This window comes from Phoenix dactylifera, unplaced genomic scaffold (genome assembly GCF_009389715.1).
Source record: "Phoenix dactylifera cultivar Barhee BC4 unplaced genomic scaffold, palm_55x_up_171113_PBpolish2nd_filt_p 000101F, whole genome shotgun sequence".
In the NCBI taxonomy this organism is placed as follows: Eukaryota; Viridiplantae; Streptophyta; class Magnoliopsida; order Arecales; family Arecaceae; genus Phoenix; species Phoenix dactylifera.
In genome coordinates, this window is record NW_024067683.1 from 693,917 (window position 1) to 712,393 (window position 18,477).

General features: G+C 38.0%; 1 protein-coding gene across 1 annotated transcript in view; it reads right to left on the minus strand.

The window, feature by feature from the left end:
* Positions 1-588: 588 nt before the first annotated feature.
* LOC103697654 (importin beta-like SAD2) overlaps positions 589-18,477 on the minus strand; it is a 51,636-nt gene continuing 33,747 nt past the window's right edge. Inside the window, exons 16-22 of the mRNA XM_039116547.1 lie at positions 12,855-12,958; positions 11,719-11,898; positions 10,856-10,995; positions 10,620-10,759; positions 9,966-10,123; positions 1,582-1,702; positions 589-1,469 (exon numbers count right to left, since the gene is read on the minus strand). Of these exons, the coding sequence (XP_038972475.1) occupies positions 1,318-1,469; positions 1,582-1,702; positions 9,966-10,123; positions 10,620-10,759; positions 10,856-10,995; positions 11,719-11,898; positions 12,855-12,958 (995 nt within the window). The 3' untranslated portion in view covers positions 589-1,317. The remainder of the gene's footprint in view (positions 1,470-1,581; positions 1,703-9,965; positions 10,124-10,619; positions 10,760-10,855; positions 10,996-11,718; positions 11,899-12,854; positions 12,959-18,477) is intronic.

The window sequence follows — 18,477 nt, forward strand, 5'->3', positions numbered from 1 at the left end:
CCCACACTATTCTTTGTTGCATGCTCGAACAAGAAGCCACATTTTAAAAGTCTCCGGGTCTAAAGCTTATAAAGCCAATGTGCTAGAGTTGGTTTCGGAACCATCTCCACCGCGCACCCATCCTTTTTGAATGAAGATTCCCCTTGCCCCCCGTCAAATTATGAAATGAGATAGGGTTATCTTTCAATATCCGTTGGCACCAAGTTCCCGACGAGTTCAGTTGATGCGTGTTCTCGGTTAGGAGTGGAGACCGGACGCCATGCATACCTTTGACACAGATCAATAAGCGGACGCCTGGTCTTATTTTGATGAACATTTACCCTACCTCTGTGTCTGTCATATTTTGAATGAGAATGTATGTGGAAAACACTCTGAATGGCACATATTTAAGGAGATTTGATGACTTATTCCAGTATATCAAAATTAAATAAAAGTCAAAAAATGTATAACCATGACAAGTTAGATAGCAAAATTACACTACAAATAACATCTAAAGCCCCAGCACACTAGTTGATCATGATCTACCAAACAATTTTGCAGCATCTTGTAATTCTTATGCTATCAATGTCAGTATAAATGAATCACACATGCCTTTAAAATCTCTTCTTATAGATAATCAAATATGACTATGATAACAGTGAAAACTCCCACTTCAACAAAACCAACTAACCTCCAATTATGACTGCCATGGAAAGAATATAGATTGTTGAAATACAACCTAGGGTAGTGACTTTCTTTCAAGAGGAAAAGCGAACTTATAAAACTAAAAAGACATTTTTGACGCAACAAAATTATATGACTGCCTCTCAGATGCCTCTCATTTGCCGTCATACTAGTTCCTGATAGAATACATTTTGTACCGGTAACCCTCAGTTTGAAACAAAGACACTTGCATGAAAACTCTCTGACAGATCGGCTGATGACGGGAAATTCATCCCCAAGAAATAAAGCTTGAATACTTTAAAAGGGGAAAAGAACAGAAAGATGGAAAAGAACTAGCACTGTTAGGCATGACAACCTCAACCAGAGAAGCTGTCACAACCAACAACAGAATTGCCATGGGCACTACCATAAACAGATCATTCCCCACCTTGAATCTGGAATGTCGGTTTCTCCTATCATGGGAGAGGCAAAAATTGCAGGGACATGGAACAACCCTGACAATCAGACTGTGGGAAGACAAAGGCTCTGTAGGTTCTCCACAACAGAGCGAACCAATACACCGGACTCCGCAACCTACCTCAGTTTTAACCCTACTGAGGGATCGATTGACAACCAGAATGCCAAGAGAAATCCAAGCAGCATTATAGATTATTATCATTGAGTAGTTGTGCTCTCCAGCTTCTCTTTCTCGATCTCTACTCTTCTCTGTCCAGCATGTTGAGCTATGCCACTGGCAAGTGCCTGATAGTGGAAGTCCAAGGTCTGCATCAGGTTCTGAAATCTAGTTGGATTGGACCCTTGCATAGCTGAACATAATTGTTACATGTCAGATGTTTTTGTTCTGTAACATGTACAAAAGAAGTAAACTGATAGACACCAAAATAAGAACTGATTTGGAGTTGTAAAGGCAATGCTTACCATGGACAGTTTCCAGAAAGAAAATAAAGGGATCCACCTCATCAATAGGTGACTGCAGCTCTTCATCATCAGTAAAATCATCATCCAGATCATCATCATCATTCGACTGGAAAGCTCTTGCCTGATTTTGTCATGAATACAATACACAAAATTTAATGATGAAGAAAAAACTTGCATTGGAAAATATATCACCAAGAACATGTATCACATTCAAATGATAAGATCAGTTCAAAACTTACATAATACTCAAATGATGACTTAAGTTAACTGGCATGAAAATAAACCATAAGCATGTCTTTGTGGATTACTCATAAACGAGATTAACTTATATCAAAGCCATGTTCTCCGAAATGGAGTGATCTAGGAGGATCACCAGCTATTATAGAAAGTATTGAGCAAGATCTAGGAGCGAACCAAAACTTGCCCATAGAATGCCTAAGGTGCTTTTTCTTTTTTTCTTTTTTTTTTTTGAAATCAAATAGCTTTTCGAGCTCTATAATATGGCGCCACCCTCTAAAAAGTGTGGCGGTGCACCGAGCGATCAAGGCCAAATTCTATCATTTAGACTTTGCAACGAGCCAATCAAAGAAAAAATTTCGTTTTAGGGAAAAATTTTAACTGGACATCTCCAAATTTGAGAAGAATTAGTAAGAGAGAATGAAGTCGAGATCTACCTTCTTTTTTTTTTGGTAACCAAATCTACTTTCTTTAGGATTTTAACTTTTTTCATGATTATTTTTACTAGTCATGTCTATTTCAGGAAAGTTGTGTCCTATTTTAACTAGAAGAGGAATCCAATCTATATTGTGCAAGGGTGGACATCACTAGTATAAACAAAGATTATGCAACTCATAAAAGAAATGGAGACCCAAACCCTACTTTCATCAATTTTTCTACTTATCCTAAATTTTTCTAAAGAAATTTGAGTTGAGTGGATTCACGGAATAAGAAATTTGAGTTGGGCATCATCAATTATCTTTCCAAGCTATCTTCGGAACTCAAAGCAATGACAGAAAATCATATGCTGGTTTCGAACAAATGGAGCACATTGAAATCAGAGGTCCCAAAGTTCTGTTGGACTACGCCAAGACCACAGTCTATTTGATAAAAATATGTGCACATACAATAGGCATCCAAAATACTTCTAATCTTAACATAATTTTGACAGTAAATAACATAGTAAATTAGTAACCGTTGTTGTCTTTAGACAACTTCAGTGGTTATGCCATGGGAAGATCAAATTGTGTGGCAATCAACAGGTTACTATTAGAAGTATCTGCCAACGAAATTCCAATGGAAGTTTTAGCCACTAGATCTTTAAACCACATGGTAAAGAACAAAAATTGAATGCAATACACTAAACTGCCAGTCCCACCATGCCTATCTTAACACCATGGCCAAATAGGAGCCATCGCAACCTCCAACAGTAATTCATAAACATTACTCTTCATGTGCAAATGTCACACACACAAGATCCTTTTCCCATGGTGCTGGAAATGGACCTCACTGGCCTGAGGCCTTTTGAGCTGTTCTAACTTATAACCCAACTTCATTTGCAATATCTAATGCTTAATAACGTTCAGAAAAATTGTTTATAACATTTGAGCTTTAGGATAGCGAATCTACGACCAAAAGATTACTTTTCCTCAAATCTCTTTAGAATCTGATAGGGAAACTCTTCACGCATGGTCCGCCGAACCAATACCGGAACCCATATCGCTTTGCTACCGTACCGACATATGGTACGCTTAGGCATGCCGGTTCGGAACTAACGTGCCTTTTTTTGAGTTTTTCAAGATTAATTAATTAGTAAATCAATCTTTCTCAAATTTTTTAATGATTTTAAGTTTTATTTTATGTTTTTTTATTTTTTTTAATGTTTATGTGATTCTGGTTTAACCTAAACAATATATCTTGTTATTTTAAAGTGATACAAAATATAAAATGGTTGGTGAAATGTTGCATGCTATAAGAAGCAACAAAATATTTTAAAATCAACTAGTGAGGTAATAAAATATAAAATAAAACAATCAATTACATATATTTAAAGTAGAATATGCATACTGATATCTAAAATCTCGTTGAGTGGCATTGCCTCTCGTAGATATCCGAATTATTAGTATAATCAGAAGGCACATCAGCCCATCCTAACCAAACGGCGTCGTAGTCTTGTACATTCATCCATAAAGAATGTGCTATGAGTTATAAGCACTCTCGGATCTCTCGCTGAAGCATTGGCTCTGAGAGATGTCCTCTGGTTGATAAAATATCTGTGAAGGGATCCATCCAAATAAGCCAGCAGCAAAATTCGATCCATAAGATACTTCGAGCTGCGTAGGATAGTAGCCATCGAAAGATACCTTAGACGACCATATCTATATCTGTATCCACATAGGTCATAGGCTGCTTGTGGCTGCAAGTAATAGGATCCACCATACAACTCGGAACATGACGCGTCTATACACCCTACTCCATGTGCAAGATCATTGCACTGTGTCCTGAATGACCTCGAAGAGCCTATCTCCTATATGCAATCGTATTCTCACGAGCTCTACTAAATTATGCACCGTGATCCTTATCCTGTGTAGCATTCATAAACAACGACTCACCGATGAATCAAAAACCATCCTGCAGCTATCTCATAAACTAGTCTCATATCCTCTACTCCCTGTTTGGCCAGCATATCCGTGACTACCAGAACTGCCAGCTTTGTCTCTGAATCTGAGTGAACTGGCTCTTCCACACTCTCCAGAACTGCAGGTGTCTTTTATTTTTTTTGGTTTGTTGAGCAGTTACCTACTTACCCTTCGTGCCCCTCGTTGCATGTTTATCCTTCGTGCCTCTCTCTACCTACTTACTCTTCGTGCCTCTCTGCCTGGCTATGTTGAGAGGATGGATGTCGTCCTCCTATCTGAGTCTATCAAGTAACATAGTGGCCTCATCTAAATATCTTTTGATCATATCTCCGAGAAAATATCTCGGACAAGGAGTCATGTGATGACCGGCTCTCCAGTGACCCCGTGGTTGTAGCTGATTCGTTGGAAAGATGCATCATGTGATGACCGGCTCTCCAGTGACCCCATGGTTGTAGCTGATTCGTTGGAAAGATGCATGAATATTGCGATCTGCTCATTGCCCTGCATCAACCCTAACCTCGCATGCCACAAAAGTGGCCGATCGTGGAGGCAATCCTCGCTCATCAAGCTCCGGCTCCTACTGTTGGCCCACAAGCCATCCAATCATAGAATCATCCTCATCAATAAAAGTATTATAAATCGGATCTGTGTACTTTAGCTCCACTTCCTCCTGAATGCACTTCAGCCTCAACCTCAGATTATAGTGAACATATATACAAGATCGTTGAGGCACTTATATGTCAAACGATTCTTCTACTTGTTGTGGATGAAGGCGAAGGTAGATCAGTTGCGCTTAGTCACTCGACGAGACCATCTGGAAGAGGATCTGGATATCTAGCCGCTTAAGATTTTTTGCGGACAGACCAAAATGAATCCACCATTCAAATGCAAAAATATTAAAAAAAGTACATATAAGATAGTATAAATTAGTAACCATCTAACGCCAAGTAAATATCCTCCTGATGTGTAATATACTTAGATTAATACTTTTCTTATGATAGCAGCCGAGACTCCAAAGCTGTCAGTGCTCTCTCTAAATATTTAATTTGTAAAAAAAACTGTATTGTAATATGTTAATAATTAAAGATACTAGTTAACTTACACATATTACTTAAGTTAACTTGCCTCTTCTAAACATAGAACCGCGACTTCTATATCAGGCTCCATCTTATAAATCACATCACGTAGAGCGGCCAGAAGTTCATCTATATCCAACTACGGTGTACTGAAACCTTGGGTTTAGGTAGTATGCTGCAAATAAAGTTCGTTATTGTCTTAGTAAAATTGTATAAGTATAAGAGCAGTCTAATTTTCAATATTCTTGCTTACCTGCTAGTTGTAAGTTCCTACCTATCTGATAGTCCCACCACTGCTCAATGATGTCGATGTACTTGTGGACATACATCGGATCTGCCTTCTTGATCTGAATTTTTGCCCTCTTCATCATATGATACAAGAAGCCCATCTAGGGGCACCTCTCGTTGTCTAAGGCCCAAAGCACTTCATGCAATGGTCTGATACCATCACTATCTTCTCGACCCGCTGCCAGAATGTTTGTCTCGTCACCAAGTCCTCGATAGTGCTCCCTTCAGTGTCGGCGCTTGAAAATCTACCTTTTTACCACTTGGAACTGATAAACATCTGACGTAAGATTGCTTTTCTCTCAAGAAGACTACCAAGTGCAACATAGTTGGTAGCAAACCATAACTCCTGGTATCAAGATCTCTCCCCCTACATACCTCCTCATCAATAAAAAAACATATATGATTATAAATATATATGGTGATGGTTTGGGCTGCCTCCACTGTCTGCTGCACCCTATGAATCTTCATAATGTCCATTAATATGAGATCGATACAATATGCAGCATATTGGATCCAGAAAATGTGGCCACCGCTCCATCAAAATCTCCGACGGACTTATATTGTAGCCCATTATCAGGGGTGACCTGCCTGATATTCTTCTCTCTTATCTAATCAATCACCTCCATCAATCTAAGGATGTACATAGCATCATGCACCTGATCGAAAGCATCAACCGACTTTATTGAAGAAAGTCTTTGTATCACAATATGTCAAAAAGTTGATAATGCTCTATCTAGTAGAACCAATCCAACCATCACACATCACCGTCAGTTTATATATGAGTCACTTGCTCTTATATGAGGCAATCTACTTCTCTAGCTCCTCATTATTGTCAAGAAGCTCATCGTAGATGTTCTTCGGTCTTAGAGGATCTACGGCAGAACCGACATCCTGTATGAAGAAAATGGCAAATCTATAGTATGTATTGCTACCACATTCGCTGGGATGTGGCTGAAGTGGAATCCAAATCCAATAGCTCGCCACGTATCCTTCTTATCCTTCTTCAGCATTGTGTCAACCCTATAATGCTTTGAATCCCATGTGGATCTAAATCACAGATGGTAGGCTCCTGGCGGAATCTCTCTGGATGATTTTGCTACCAAAATCTCCAGCATATATGCAATATGGTCATCGCCTCTACTGATGGCCTCCTTAACATCAAACTCCTTGACTGATATTTTTCTAAACTCTAGATCTACCCTGCTGCTCAAAGAATCGAAGCCCAACATATAATATAAGGGCCCAAATCGAGCCCTATGCTTGGTCACCTCATCCCACTGCAACTGATCATCCAGGCTTGTCTGCATGGTAGCCTGAATCTATGCCTCCTCGTCATATCTTCTTACTTTCTGGAGTGATAGAAAGATGGCTCTACCTTCATCATTGTCAAACCTCCTATCAGCATTTCCAGCACATAAATACGCCAGGATAACCGTCAGCTAAGTGCTGCTTCAACCTAATTATTCCTGTTCTTTTGAACTGTGTTACACTAGTTGCACTTCCAATGGTGGCGGCCCGATAATATTTATCCATAATTCCAATCAATGTCACTCTCTGGCTCCTTTTTCTTTGATGGTTCCATTCCTACAGATTTATCTAGTACGTCAATTTATCAATTATTTAACAATAGCAAAATTTTGTTACGATGAAAAAAAATTTACCTCAAAAAATACATCTAATTTATCTAATACATAATACCAATTTTTTGTTTTTGATTTATTTATGTATTTTTAATAATTTTTAAATTAAATATATGTTGAAATATCATAAATTCAGAAAAATATGTTTCTTACTTCAAAAAATACTTCTAAAATTGTACTACGCACTACTAATTTTTTATAATTTTTGGTATTAATTATATATTTTTAATTATTTTTAAATTAAAAAATAATTTTTAAGCACAAATTTTTTTAAAAAATAATTTCATCTCAGATCCATGTAGAACCCAACAATAGATGTTAAATATATTTTTTTAGGCCCGTGAGCATACATCAAAGACTACTTATTTTTTAATTTTTTCAAATTTAGGCCTAAGCCACTATGTGCATTTTGTTGGAAAGTAGCTTGAATGCTCCTAAATACGCTTCTAATTTTACATTTTTTTATATATTTTTATTTTTTATCCAAAAATATATTTTAATTTTTAAAAAGTACATATAATCCAAAAATTAAAAATTTTTTATGCCATCGGGTAGATCATCCATAGATCTACAATATATCATAAAATCAAGACAAAATCAACAAATTTTGAACAATTTTTTGGGGCCCAAAAAAATTGAGGGAATGAGATAGAGGAGTGGCTTGGATCTTCCTTCAATCGTGCTGAATCAGTGTGATTTTCGCCGTGGAGGGAAGGGAGAGATGTTTAGAGAAGAAAATAAACATTGGGGGAAGATCTGACATCTTATAACAAAAAAATGAAAAGGGGAGGGGACCGATTCCGAACCAGCCAGAACCTGCCTGGTTTCAGTCCGGTTCCAGCCCTTTTTGGCTGGTTCAAGACCGGTTCCAGCCAGTTCAAGACCAACTCCGGCCGGCTCGAGACCAGTCCCAATTTTAATAGCTGAACCAACCGAGTCCCCCACTGGGTCGACTCGGTATGGTCTGAACCAGCCGGTTAGGTTCGACCAACCGACCATGTCTTCATGTCTTCTTAAATTTGCAATCTTAGTCTAATCTATAGAGAATGCTTCTTGACATTCAAAGAAATGAAGAAATGGGAAAGAAGCATAAACATCCCATATATCCACTAAATCTGACTTTGCAAGTAATCAAAACTTTGAAACAACCACTAAATTTAGATTAGTTTAACCAAAGTTGGAAATTAGCTTATAGTGGGTACAGGAGTAAGTTCGAGTGCTAGTGCAAGGAAGCAGATAATTTAGAAATACTTATAATGAATAAGCGCTAAAGAAGCGGTTGCACGTTCGAGATTTAATGAAGATTTCAAAGCAGTTGCATTAACTAGGTAGAAGATTCTTGCTACTAAGTTTCAGAGTTCCAAAAGAAAGTCCAAATGGTGGCATTAATACTGCTAGAAGTTGAGCTTCATTTTTCATACATCATCAAATCAAGCCAACGGTTTCATGTACCTAATTAAGAAATGTTAACAGCGAAGAAGAAAAAGATATAACATCAAAATCATGAAACTTTATGTCCAAGCTGACAAAGAGATACTAATACAGAAATTTCAGTTTGAAAATCATTTTAACTAAGATACGTCGTACCAACCTATATCGAGCGATACGGAGCATGCCGTACCTTACCAATCGGTACCGATACCCAGTATAGATGGCGTACCAACACTCGGTACGCCAAAAAAACTCCGTACAGTATCGTAGCAATACTATGCTAGTATGGCACCGGTACGGGGTCCAGTACCGAGAACCTTGATTTTAACTAAATATCATATTGCATTGATTTGAATTTCTTGCAGTACCTAGCCAGCGAGCCAGGCATTAAACATGACATACTTGATTCTGGTTCCTTCATTGTTGGACTGTACATGCTCAGTGCTTGTATGTATTTACTTCTTTACATTACTAAAAATATAGTGCCTTTCGTTCAAATATGTTATTTCCAAGTAGTAAATAAATCAAGGAAAGTGTCCACTTACACATGATTTACACATTCATCTGAGTAAACCATATATGAGACTGATTTATACCAAGTGTAAGGCACCGACCGTTAATCCTCAATTTAATGGACTTAGATTGCATAAGCAATAAGTCCCCAAGCCTATTAATATATTAATCATTTTGTGTTAATGTTTGGTAAATAGCCATCAATGAAACACTCTCAAGCTTACGTAAATCATACTTTGATCCATGAGAACAACCTAATATGGATGGGGTTAAAAAATATCGGTTAATTGGTTCACAGAGTGCTCTGCAAGCATCAGGTTTCTAAATAAATATTAGAATATAAGTTGGACAAAAGATGTTAAGAACCAAAAATTACAAGGTGAAGTTGCAAGTATGTGTCTATGTATATATATATGAATAGATATAATTAAGAGATTCAGCAACAAGAAATCCACTTAATTCTCATAATCCATTGAAAAAATATATGAGAAACAAAAAAAGTTTATTTTCAAGATGTTAAGAACTAAGATAAAATATCTGAGAGGAATCAAAACTTGAATATGATAAAAGCAATTTAACCTGGAATTTTTTGCTAATAAACCAGAAGTTTAAAACTAAAATTGAGACTAAAAAGTTAATGCTTGGTTTAAAGAGATTCTTCTTAGATAACATCAAAACAAAGCTCTGAAACTAACAAAAACCTCAATATTCTTTCTAGTGCGGGAAGACACCTGATGGTAGACTGACAGTATGACCATTCAGGAGGGCTCTTGAAAGAACTTGATGCTTATACTACTAACCTCTGCAGCTAGCTTTTGGAGCTTGAGGCTGTCTGCTTCATCTCCATCCTCAGCATCGACTCCCATTTCCTTGTCAGATTCATCTTCTTCCTCATCTTCCTCATCAGCTTCAAGGCCATCCATATCATCATTATCAACATTACTTTGCTTGTTACTCTCTTCCCATGGAAACCCAATAAAAGGAGTAATCAGAGATCATTTAGTTTCACAATGGCCAGAAGGAGCAAAAGAAGGGTAAGCAAAGCAAGATAAATGATGAAAATGGGAATACAAGCATAACATGGAGAGTTTAATATACAACACAATAACATGATAGACGAGTTCAAAGAATGATGCTAAATAGAAGCAATCAGTTAAATAGTTATTTAGAAATGAATCAACAGAGCAGGGCCTATATGCAACAAATGACCCAAATAAGGAAAAAAGTTTTGAGACATCACAGGTGGAGCTGGTACGATTAAAGAGTGTGGCCAAGTGAATACAGGACTATGCATAACAAGATGCTTCTCAGAAAACTAAAAGATCACAGCATTTTGAAACAATCAAAAGCAGAAACCATCTCAGCAACCAACCTGAGGGATTAAACAATTAAGAAAAAAGGCATTACAGAAACAATACAAAGCAATAGCACAAAAGGGAAATAAGATGTCACACCTGCAACTTGATTCTTGTAAGAGGCAAGCAGTTCAAGTGTTGCTTTGAATACACGTTCCAAAGCTTCCCCTGGTAATTGGTCCGCAGGGAGGCCAAGAAGCGAAGTCAATCCCAGGCAGCAAACTTTTTTATCATATTCTCTGCATTACAAGAGGACATTGATGCCACCAGGAAGGCAAAACTTTGCAAAAGTAATATAAGAAAAGAACATAGGAAAAGAAACACAACAATTTTACCTCTTAAAATTTGCAAGTAAACCGCTTTTTTTAACTTGTTGTAGCATCTGGAACCAGAGACTGAAGACTTCTGTTGCAACCCCAAGCTTATGTAAAGTCCCAAGTGTCAAGGAAGCATTGTAATAAAGAGCATCTGCAATCTGAAGAATGAACAAGTTTTTACAATAAAGCACACACAGAAAACTCAAAATAACCAACAACATCTAAATTGGGAATCCAAACTTAATGAATGTAAAGTAGTTGAACTTTCGAGTAGATCAAGGAGAGGAGCCCACAGAGTAGATTTTTACTATAGAGCTCCAATTTGCTGCAGAGTGATCAAAACTCTCCCTCACTCTCTCTCTCTAATGTTTTGGACTGGATCTCTCTCTCTCTCTCTCTCTCTCTCTCTCTCTCTGATGTTTTGGACTCCAGGTCAGCCCATGTCAGGTTGGGTGGGCCACCATACACCCAATCAAAAAGGGGCCCCTAGGCATGGCCTGGTCACCAAGTGGGTGTCCAAAAGGTTGGACATTTGCCCCCATGTCAGGACATCCGAGAAGGCCACACCTAGATGCCTACCTGAGCACCCATGACAACTATGTGTGTCGTCAAATTAGCTACTAAGCTCGTAAACATCAATAGAATTGGTTTCTTAGTTTACCCATAGCTACCAAAAATTGAGAGAGGAAAAGCTTGCATCTATGATTGGCTAGATTTAAGACACACAAAAGCTAAAATTTTATGTGCCCCATAAAACAAATATATATAAGGAACATATAAAAAGCATCCAAAAAGTTAGATGACTATATGCTATCAGCATGTCTGTAAGACTATAGAAACAAGTAGGTACTGAAAAACACCAGTTGTATCTCAGCTCTTACCACTTGTATTAACAGACACTTCAAGCGTGGCTTTTCTGTTCGATGCAATCGATCAATTGTAACCCTGAGATATGGCTCCACCCATTGATCCACTTGGCCTTTGCAATTTTGGAATACTACTTCAATAAGCTTCGGTGCAGGCTCAATGTCAGTGTCTTCCATGTTTCTGTCAGACATAATCTGCATAATGTATAACATATAGGTTTCTTAACTGACTTGCATAAAAAAACAGAATATTTGCTTCACCAATATTTGTCCTGATCAAGTATAAACAGCAATTAGGATCAATGTTGCTAGAATGTTAGTATCCATGTACTGGGTCCTCAGATCCAAATAAAAATGACCATAGACTATCTGGATATCGTCTTCAACTCAGTATCAATTAGGATCAAAAGATCCAGATATGCATTGTGGATCCACAATATGTTGGATCATAACGTCCAACTTGAGCATGTCATTTAAATACTACATACTGTGGAAGTCCATATTATATAGTGGACTATGTGGCTTCTAGCATCAATTATTTATCTCTAATAAGCCTAACCACATCAAGTCAGCAAGCTTTAAACAGCTTTTGACTCATATTCTTTAACAAAGAAAAAGAAGTTTTGGAGTTTATGAAGTTAAAATCAAATGTCAAAATTTTCATATATTTACAGCCATCTGCTAAAATACGATTTCCATTCTCCCCAAAATATCCTACCTGAAATATATTTGAATTGATAAGTTGTATATAAATATCTTCAATAACTAGACAAGATGATTGGATCATTAGACATGTTGAATATGGTTTACGATGGTGGAAATTAATACCCATACATGTGGCTTTTTATTCTTCATTCATCTACATAATCATTGACTCATGTTTCCGGTTTTCATATTTTATTATATTTTTAAAATTTGGAAGAAATTAGAAAATAAATCTCATTGGTCTGTGATTCAATCTACAAGGGATCCAATCTATCCATGATTTATAACTTGGTCCTGATCTCAACAACAGTCAGAATTCATTATTTCATATTGAACAACAAAATTCATAGGATTGGACTTCTAATATTTATGATTATGTGGGGAAGAACAGTAGAAATTCCAGGAAAACTGTAGTTTAAAAAAAAACAGAAAGAAACATGACTCACAGATGAAAGTATATTCCATAAGCTTTGCTGGTAGTCAGGATCTTTGCAGGCAAGAAAATGTGCAGTACCCCTGGATATGAAGTTGTCCAGCGGAACAAGAATATCTACATGAAAATAACGCTGTAAGATCTTCAGGTAAAATTAAAAATGGAAGAAAGAGATGCTGGAAAACTAACGTAAAAAATATTGCTATCTGATATTTTGAATACAACTCAAATTAACAAAGAATATAACAAATAAAGAAAGAAAACAGATAACTGCAGGTAAACTTTATACATATCTGGTTTTTATTAGATGGAACTGCATGAATCAAAAAAAAAAATTAAAGGCAAGCAGGTTCTCAAATTTTAGTAAGAAAAATTACAAAGAATAACCAAATAGTATTCATTAGAAATAGAAATAAACACAACAATCAAAATCACTAATGCATCATCTGGATATGCAGATATCTGTAAAAACAACTTAATGATGGAATGTACAGTCCATACAGCCTGATAACTAGTCAGCGACAAAAGATCATTTCCAACCTCCTGTTCCTTATCCTTCTATCTTTCCTTCTTCTCATCCTCCTGTGTCTCCTCCTCTAACAGTAAAGAAGCAGCCACTCTGAAGATTTGCCTTCTATGAGGATCCAAAGAGCATAAGGACTTCTAATTATTTATAAAATCAGACAAACAGTTATTCAGACCTCTGGTTCTGCCTGCAACTTATTTTTAAGCCTAACAGCAGGAATTTTCTATTTAGGGTGCCATACCGGCTTCCACATTGTGGAGTGATTGATTAAAACCCTATTAGATTTTGATGAGCTCAAAGCATTTGAGTATATTTCTTGTTTACTAATGAATTCAATTAAGTATTTTCAGTGAAAATCTTCTCTAAGTGTCTCTAGACTTGGTTCATAGTATTTTGGATAAGTTAAGAAGTCAGCTTGAACCAAAGTCTGAGACTCGAGGCGACTCCAGAGTATCACGAGTCGACTCCAAGCGTATCAAGTTCACTGGCACGGGCTCGAGTCGACTCCGGATCGGTACGAGTCGACTCCGACTGAGAACAGACAGACGAACAGAAAGCTTCAATTCAAAACCTGTCAGCGAGTCGACTTCCGAAGTGCGCGAGTCGACTCCAATGTTTACCGAGTCGACTCCGGAGAAGTATGAGTCGACTCCAAGGAGTCACAGGCAGAAAAGTCAGAGAGCAGTTTTCGGGTCTGAGATTCGAGTCGACTCCAGTGGAACGCGAGTCGACTCCGATGGTTGGCAAGTCGACTCCAAAGAAAGTGAGAGTCGACTCTCAGAGGAACACAAGGAAAAAGACAGAAAGCATTTTTCGGACTCTGAGATTCGAGTCGACTCCCGCAATACGCGAGTCGACTCCGAGACTCCGCGACCACAAAGAAGACAGAAGACCAAGTTACTGCCTCTGAGATTCGAGTCGACTCCCAGACAGCTAGAGTCGACTCCAAGGCAGCTTCACATCAAAAAGGCAGAAGACCAAGTTTCGGAAACTGAGAGCCGAGTCGACTCCGAGGAAGTTCGAGTCGACTCCAAGACTGGACGAGCCAAAAAGACAGAAGATAGGGAGTTCGGGCTCTGAGCGCCGAGTCGACTCCCAGGATTGACGAGTCGACTCGAGTGGACCAAATTCAAAAATAAATCCACGGACTCCATGGGATGAGCCGACTCCGAGAAAGCCAAGTCAGCTCCAGAAGTTGGCGAGTCGACTCTGGGTCAAGACGAGTCGACTCCCAGTCGCGAAGGCAACTTTAATTCAAATCTGGAACAGTTGCCGAGTCGACTCCGGAAAAGTATGAGTCGACTCCCGCTACAGACGAGTCGACTCCTAATCGCGCGAGTCGACTCCAACCCACCAACGGACACATTGTCAGGCTGTGCAGAGTGTGCAGAACGGGCAGAAAAAGGTGTCTAACGGCTAGTTTCCGTGGGGGTTGGTTTAAATAGCCACAGAAGACTGTAGCAAAGTAGAGAACAACCATTCCACTCCAAGTATTCAAGCATTCAATCTCTGCAACCTGTTCTTCAACGAAAAAAGAGGGAAGAGCTGCATTAACTGCATCCACCTACATCTTCCCAGCAATTAAAGAATCCTCCTCCTGCATTCAAGTCGACTACACATTCAAGAGGAGACCCGAAGTTTAAGAAGCCATTCCTCTTCTCCAACTTAAAAGCGTTTGAGGGCTTCTAAACTCTTTTCAGATTATATTGTTTTCCATCTGCTTTTGAGAAGCTTAGTTTTCTGTTTGTCTATTTTATTTACAACTTGTATCTGCTTGGTTCAATCGGGGGATTGAATCAAGGGTATTGAGGTTGGTTGGTGAGCCGAGTGTAAAACCAACGTGTGTAAGGGTTCGATTGTGATCCCGGAAAAACAATCGGGGTGGTTCTAGTCGGTGAGCCTGGGAAAACCGACCGAGTTCGTTGTGAGCTCGTAAAACAACAAGTTTGGTTGTGAGCTTGGAAAACAACCGGCTGTAATCCAAGGGGGTTATAGTAAATTCCCAAGTGAGACTTGGGGAGTGGACGTAGGAGCAAGGGTTAGCTCCGAACCACTATAAAACTTGGTGTTTGTGATTGATTGTCTCTCTTCTTCTTCCTCTCATATCACTCACAGCACATAGCAATTAATTAAACAACTTGCAATAGTTTTAATTAGTCATTCACAACGTTTTAAATAGCTAAATTATTTTAAAACCCAATTCACCCCCCCTCTTGGGTTGTCTATCTGGGCAACAAGTGGTATCAGAGCCTAAACTCTTCCACCCAAGAGTAAAAGATCGAAATGACAACTCCATTTGGATCTTCTCACATTGAGGGTCAGTCCACCCAAAGACCCCCATTCTTTAATGGATCCGACTACTCATATTGGAAGGCTAGGATGAGAATATTCATCCAAGCCCAAGACTATGAGATGTGGACCATTATAGTAAATGGCCCATACATCCCATCCATATATGTAGAAGGTGTCACGGTACCCAAACTAGAAAAGGATTGGGATGAACATGACATGAGAAAGGCACAACTAAATTCTAAAGCTATGAATGTGCTTTATTGTGCCTTAGACAGAAATGAATTCAATAGGGTCTCAACTTGCAATTCTGCAAAAGAGATTTGGGACAGACTTGAAGTGACCCATGAGGGCACGAATCAAGTCAAAGAATCCAAAATAAATATTTTGGTTCATAAATATGAACTATTTAAAATGGATTCTAATGAAACAATCACATGCATGTTCACTAGGTTTACTGATATTGTCAATGGCCTAAAAAGCCTTGGCAAGAACTATACTAACAGTGAGCTTGTCAGGAAAATCCTTCGGTGTCTACCAAGGTCATGGGAAGCTAAAGTGACGGCAATCCAAGAAGCCAAGGACTTGAACAAGTTACCACTTGAGGAGCTTCTTGGATCCCTAATGACGCACGAGCTAACCATGAAACAACACAACGAAGAAGAGTCCTCCCATAAGAAAAAGGTAATAGCTCTAAAATCTACTTCATCTAACAAGGACTTATCTTGCAGTAGCAGCAGTGAAGAAGAAGAACATGAGGAAGATGATGGTGAGGCACTTCTTGTGCGCAAATTCAGAAAATTCATCAACCACAAGAAGTCCTATCATCAAAGGAGAGGCCCCTCAAATTCCTACCGCAAGGACAAAGGTAAGGAAAGGGAAAATGAGGGGATTGGGTGTTACGAATGCAAGAAGTCGGGTCACATAAGAGCTGAGTGCCCTTTACTGAAGAAGAGGAGCAAGTACAAGAAGAAGAAGGCTCTTGTCACGACACTATCCGACTCGGACTCATCATCCTCTTCATCGGATGAGGAACAAGAGGAAAAGGCCAATTTCTGCTTCATGGCCAATGGAAATGAGGTAACGCTCGAATCGCCTTTAGATTTTACTTTTGATGAGCTTTATGATGCTTTTAATGAACTAATGATTGAATATAAGGCTATAAATGTTAAAAACAGAGAATTAAAAGTAACTAACCAAACTTATATCCGTAAGTATGATTCATTAGTTAAGGATAAGGATTTAATCACCAAAGAAAATATAGACCTTAAGACAAGCAACCAACTTTTAACTCAAAAGACTAATACCTTAACTAAGGATAATGAAAAACTAACTAAGGAACTTTCAGAACTTAAAAACCATAAACAAATCTTAAACAAGGATCTCACAAAAGAACTAAATGATCTAAAGGCAGAAAATCAAACACTAACCAAAGAACTTAACAAATACAAACCTTTGGTTGAAAAATTTACATGTAGTTCTGAAAAGTTAAATATGATACTCAATAGTCAACGAGCAGTATTTAATAAAGCGAGTTTAGGGTATAAACCAAGAAATAAACAAAAACTTCTTAGTAACTTTTTTATTAAAGCTGGGGAAAGTAAAACTAAGAAAATAACCTGCTTTTGTTGTGGAACTATAGGTCATAAAGCAAATATGTGTAATTTTAGGAAAGGTAAAACAAAAAGAAAAATTAAAAGGGTATGGGTTCCAAAAGGAACCAACATGACTAACCATGAAGGACCCAAGAAAACTTGGGTACCTAAAATTATATAATCTGCTTGTGTAGGAGTGTCTTGCAGCCAAGGTCAACAAAAACTGCTGGTATTTGGATAGTGGCTGCTCAAGGCACATGACGGGTGACAAGAATCAATTTTTCACCCTTGAAGCTAAGAAGGGAGGTGCTGTGACTTTTGGAGACAACAACCAAGGTCACATCATTGGTATTGGTAAAGTTCAAATCACCCCTTCTACTTTTATTGATAATGTTAGATATGTTGATGGTCTAAAGCATAACTTATTAAGCATTAGTCAACTATGTGATAAAGGGTATGATGTTATGTTTAAACCATCACTATGCATTATAACAAACCCTAATGACAATAGTTTAGTTTTTAAAGGAATTAGACGTGGAAATGTATATGTTGTAGACCTTGAAGATCTTGCAAAACATAACCAATGTTTAGTTGTTAATGAAACTAAAGATAATGATGCTAGTTGGTTATGGCACCGCAAGTTAGGTCATGCAAGCATGGACACAATAACTAAACTAGTTAAAAGAGATTCCGTGATAGGTTTGCCAAAATTAAAATTTGAAAAGAACAAAATATGTGAAGCATGTCAATTTGGCAAACAATCTAGGAACTCATTTAAATCCATAAAATGTGTCTCTACCTCTAGGCCTCTAGAATTATTACACATGGACCTATTCGGACCAACTAGAACAACAAGCCTAGGTGGAAATAAATATGGTCTAGTTATTGTAGATGATTATTCTAGGTACACATGGGTCATGTTCCTAGCACATAAGGATCAAGCATTTTCTGTTTTTAAGAAATTCCATAAAGAAGTAACCAATGCTAGAGATACCTCTGTAATAGCTATTAGAAGTGACCATGGTACCGAATTCGAAAATCTGTCATTTGATGAGTTTTGTAGTAAAAAGGGGATAACCCATAATTTTTCTACACCTAGGACACCACAACAAAATGGAGTTGTGGAGAGGAAAAATAGAACTCTAGAGGAAATGGCTAGAACTATGTTATGTGAAAGTAACCTCCCTAAGTACTTTTGGGGAGAAGCCATTAATACCTCTTGTCAT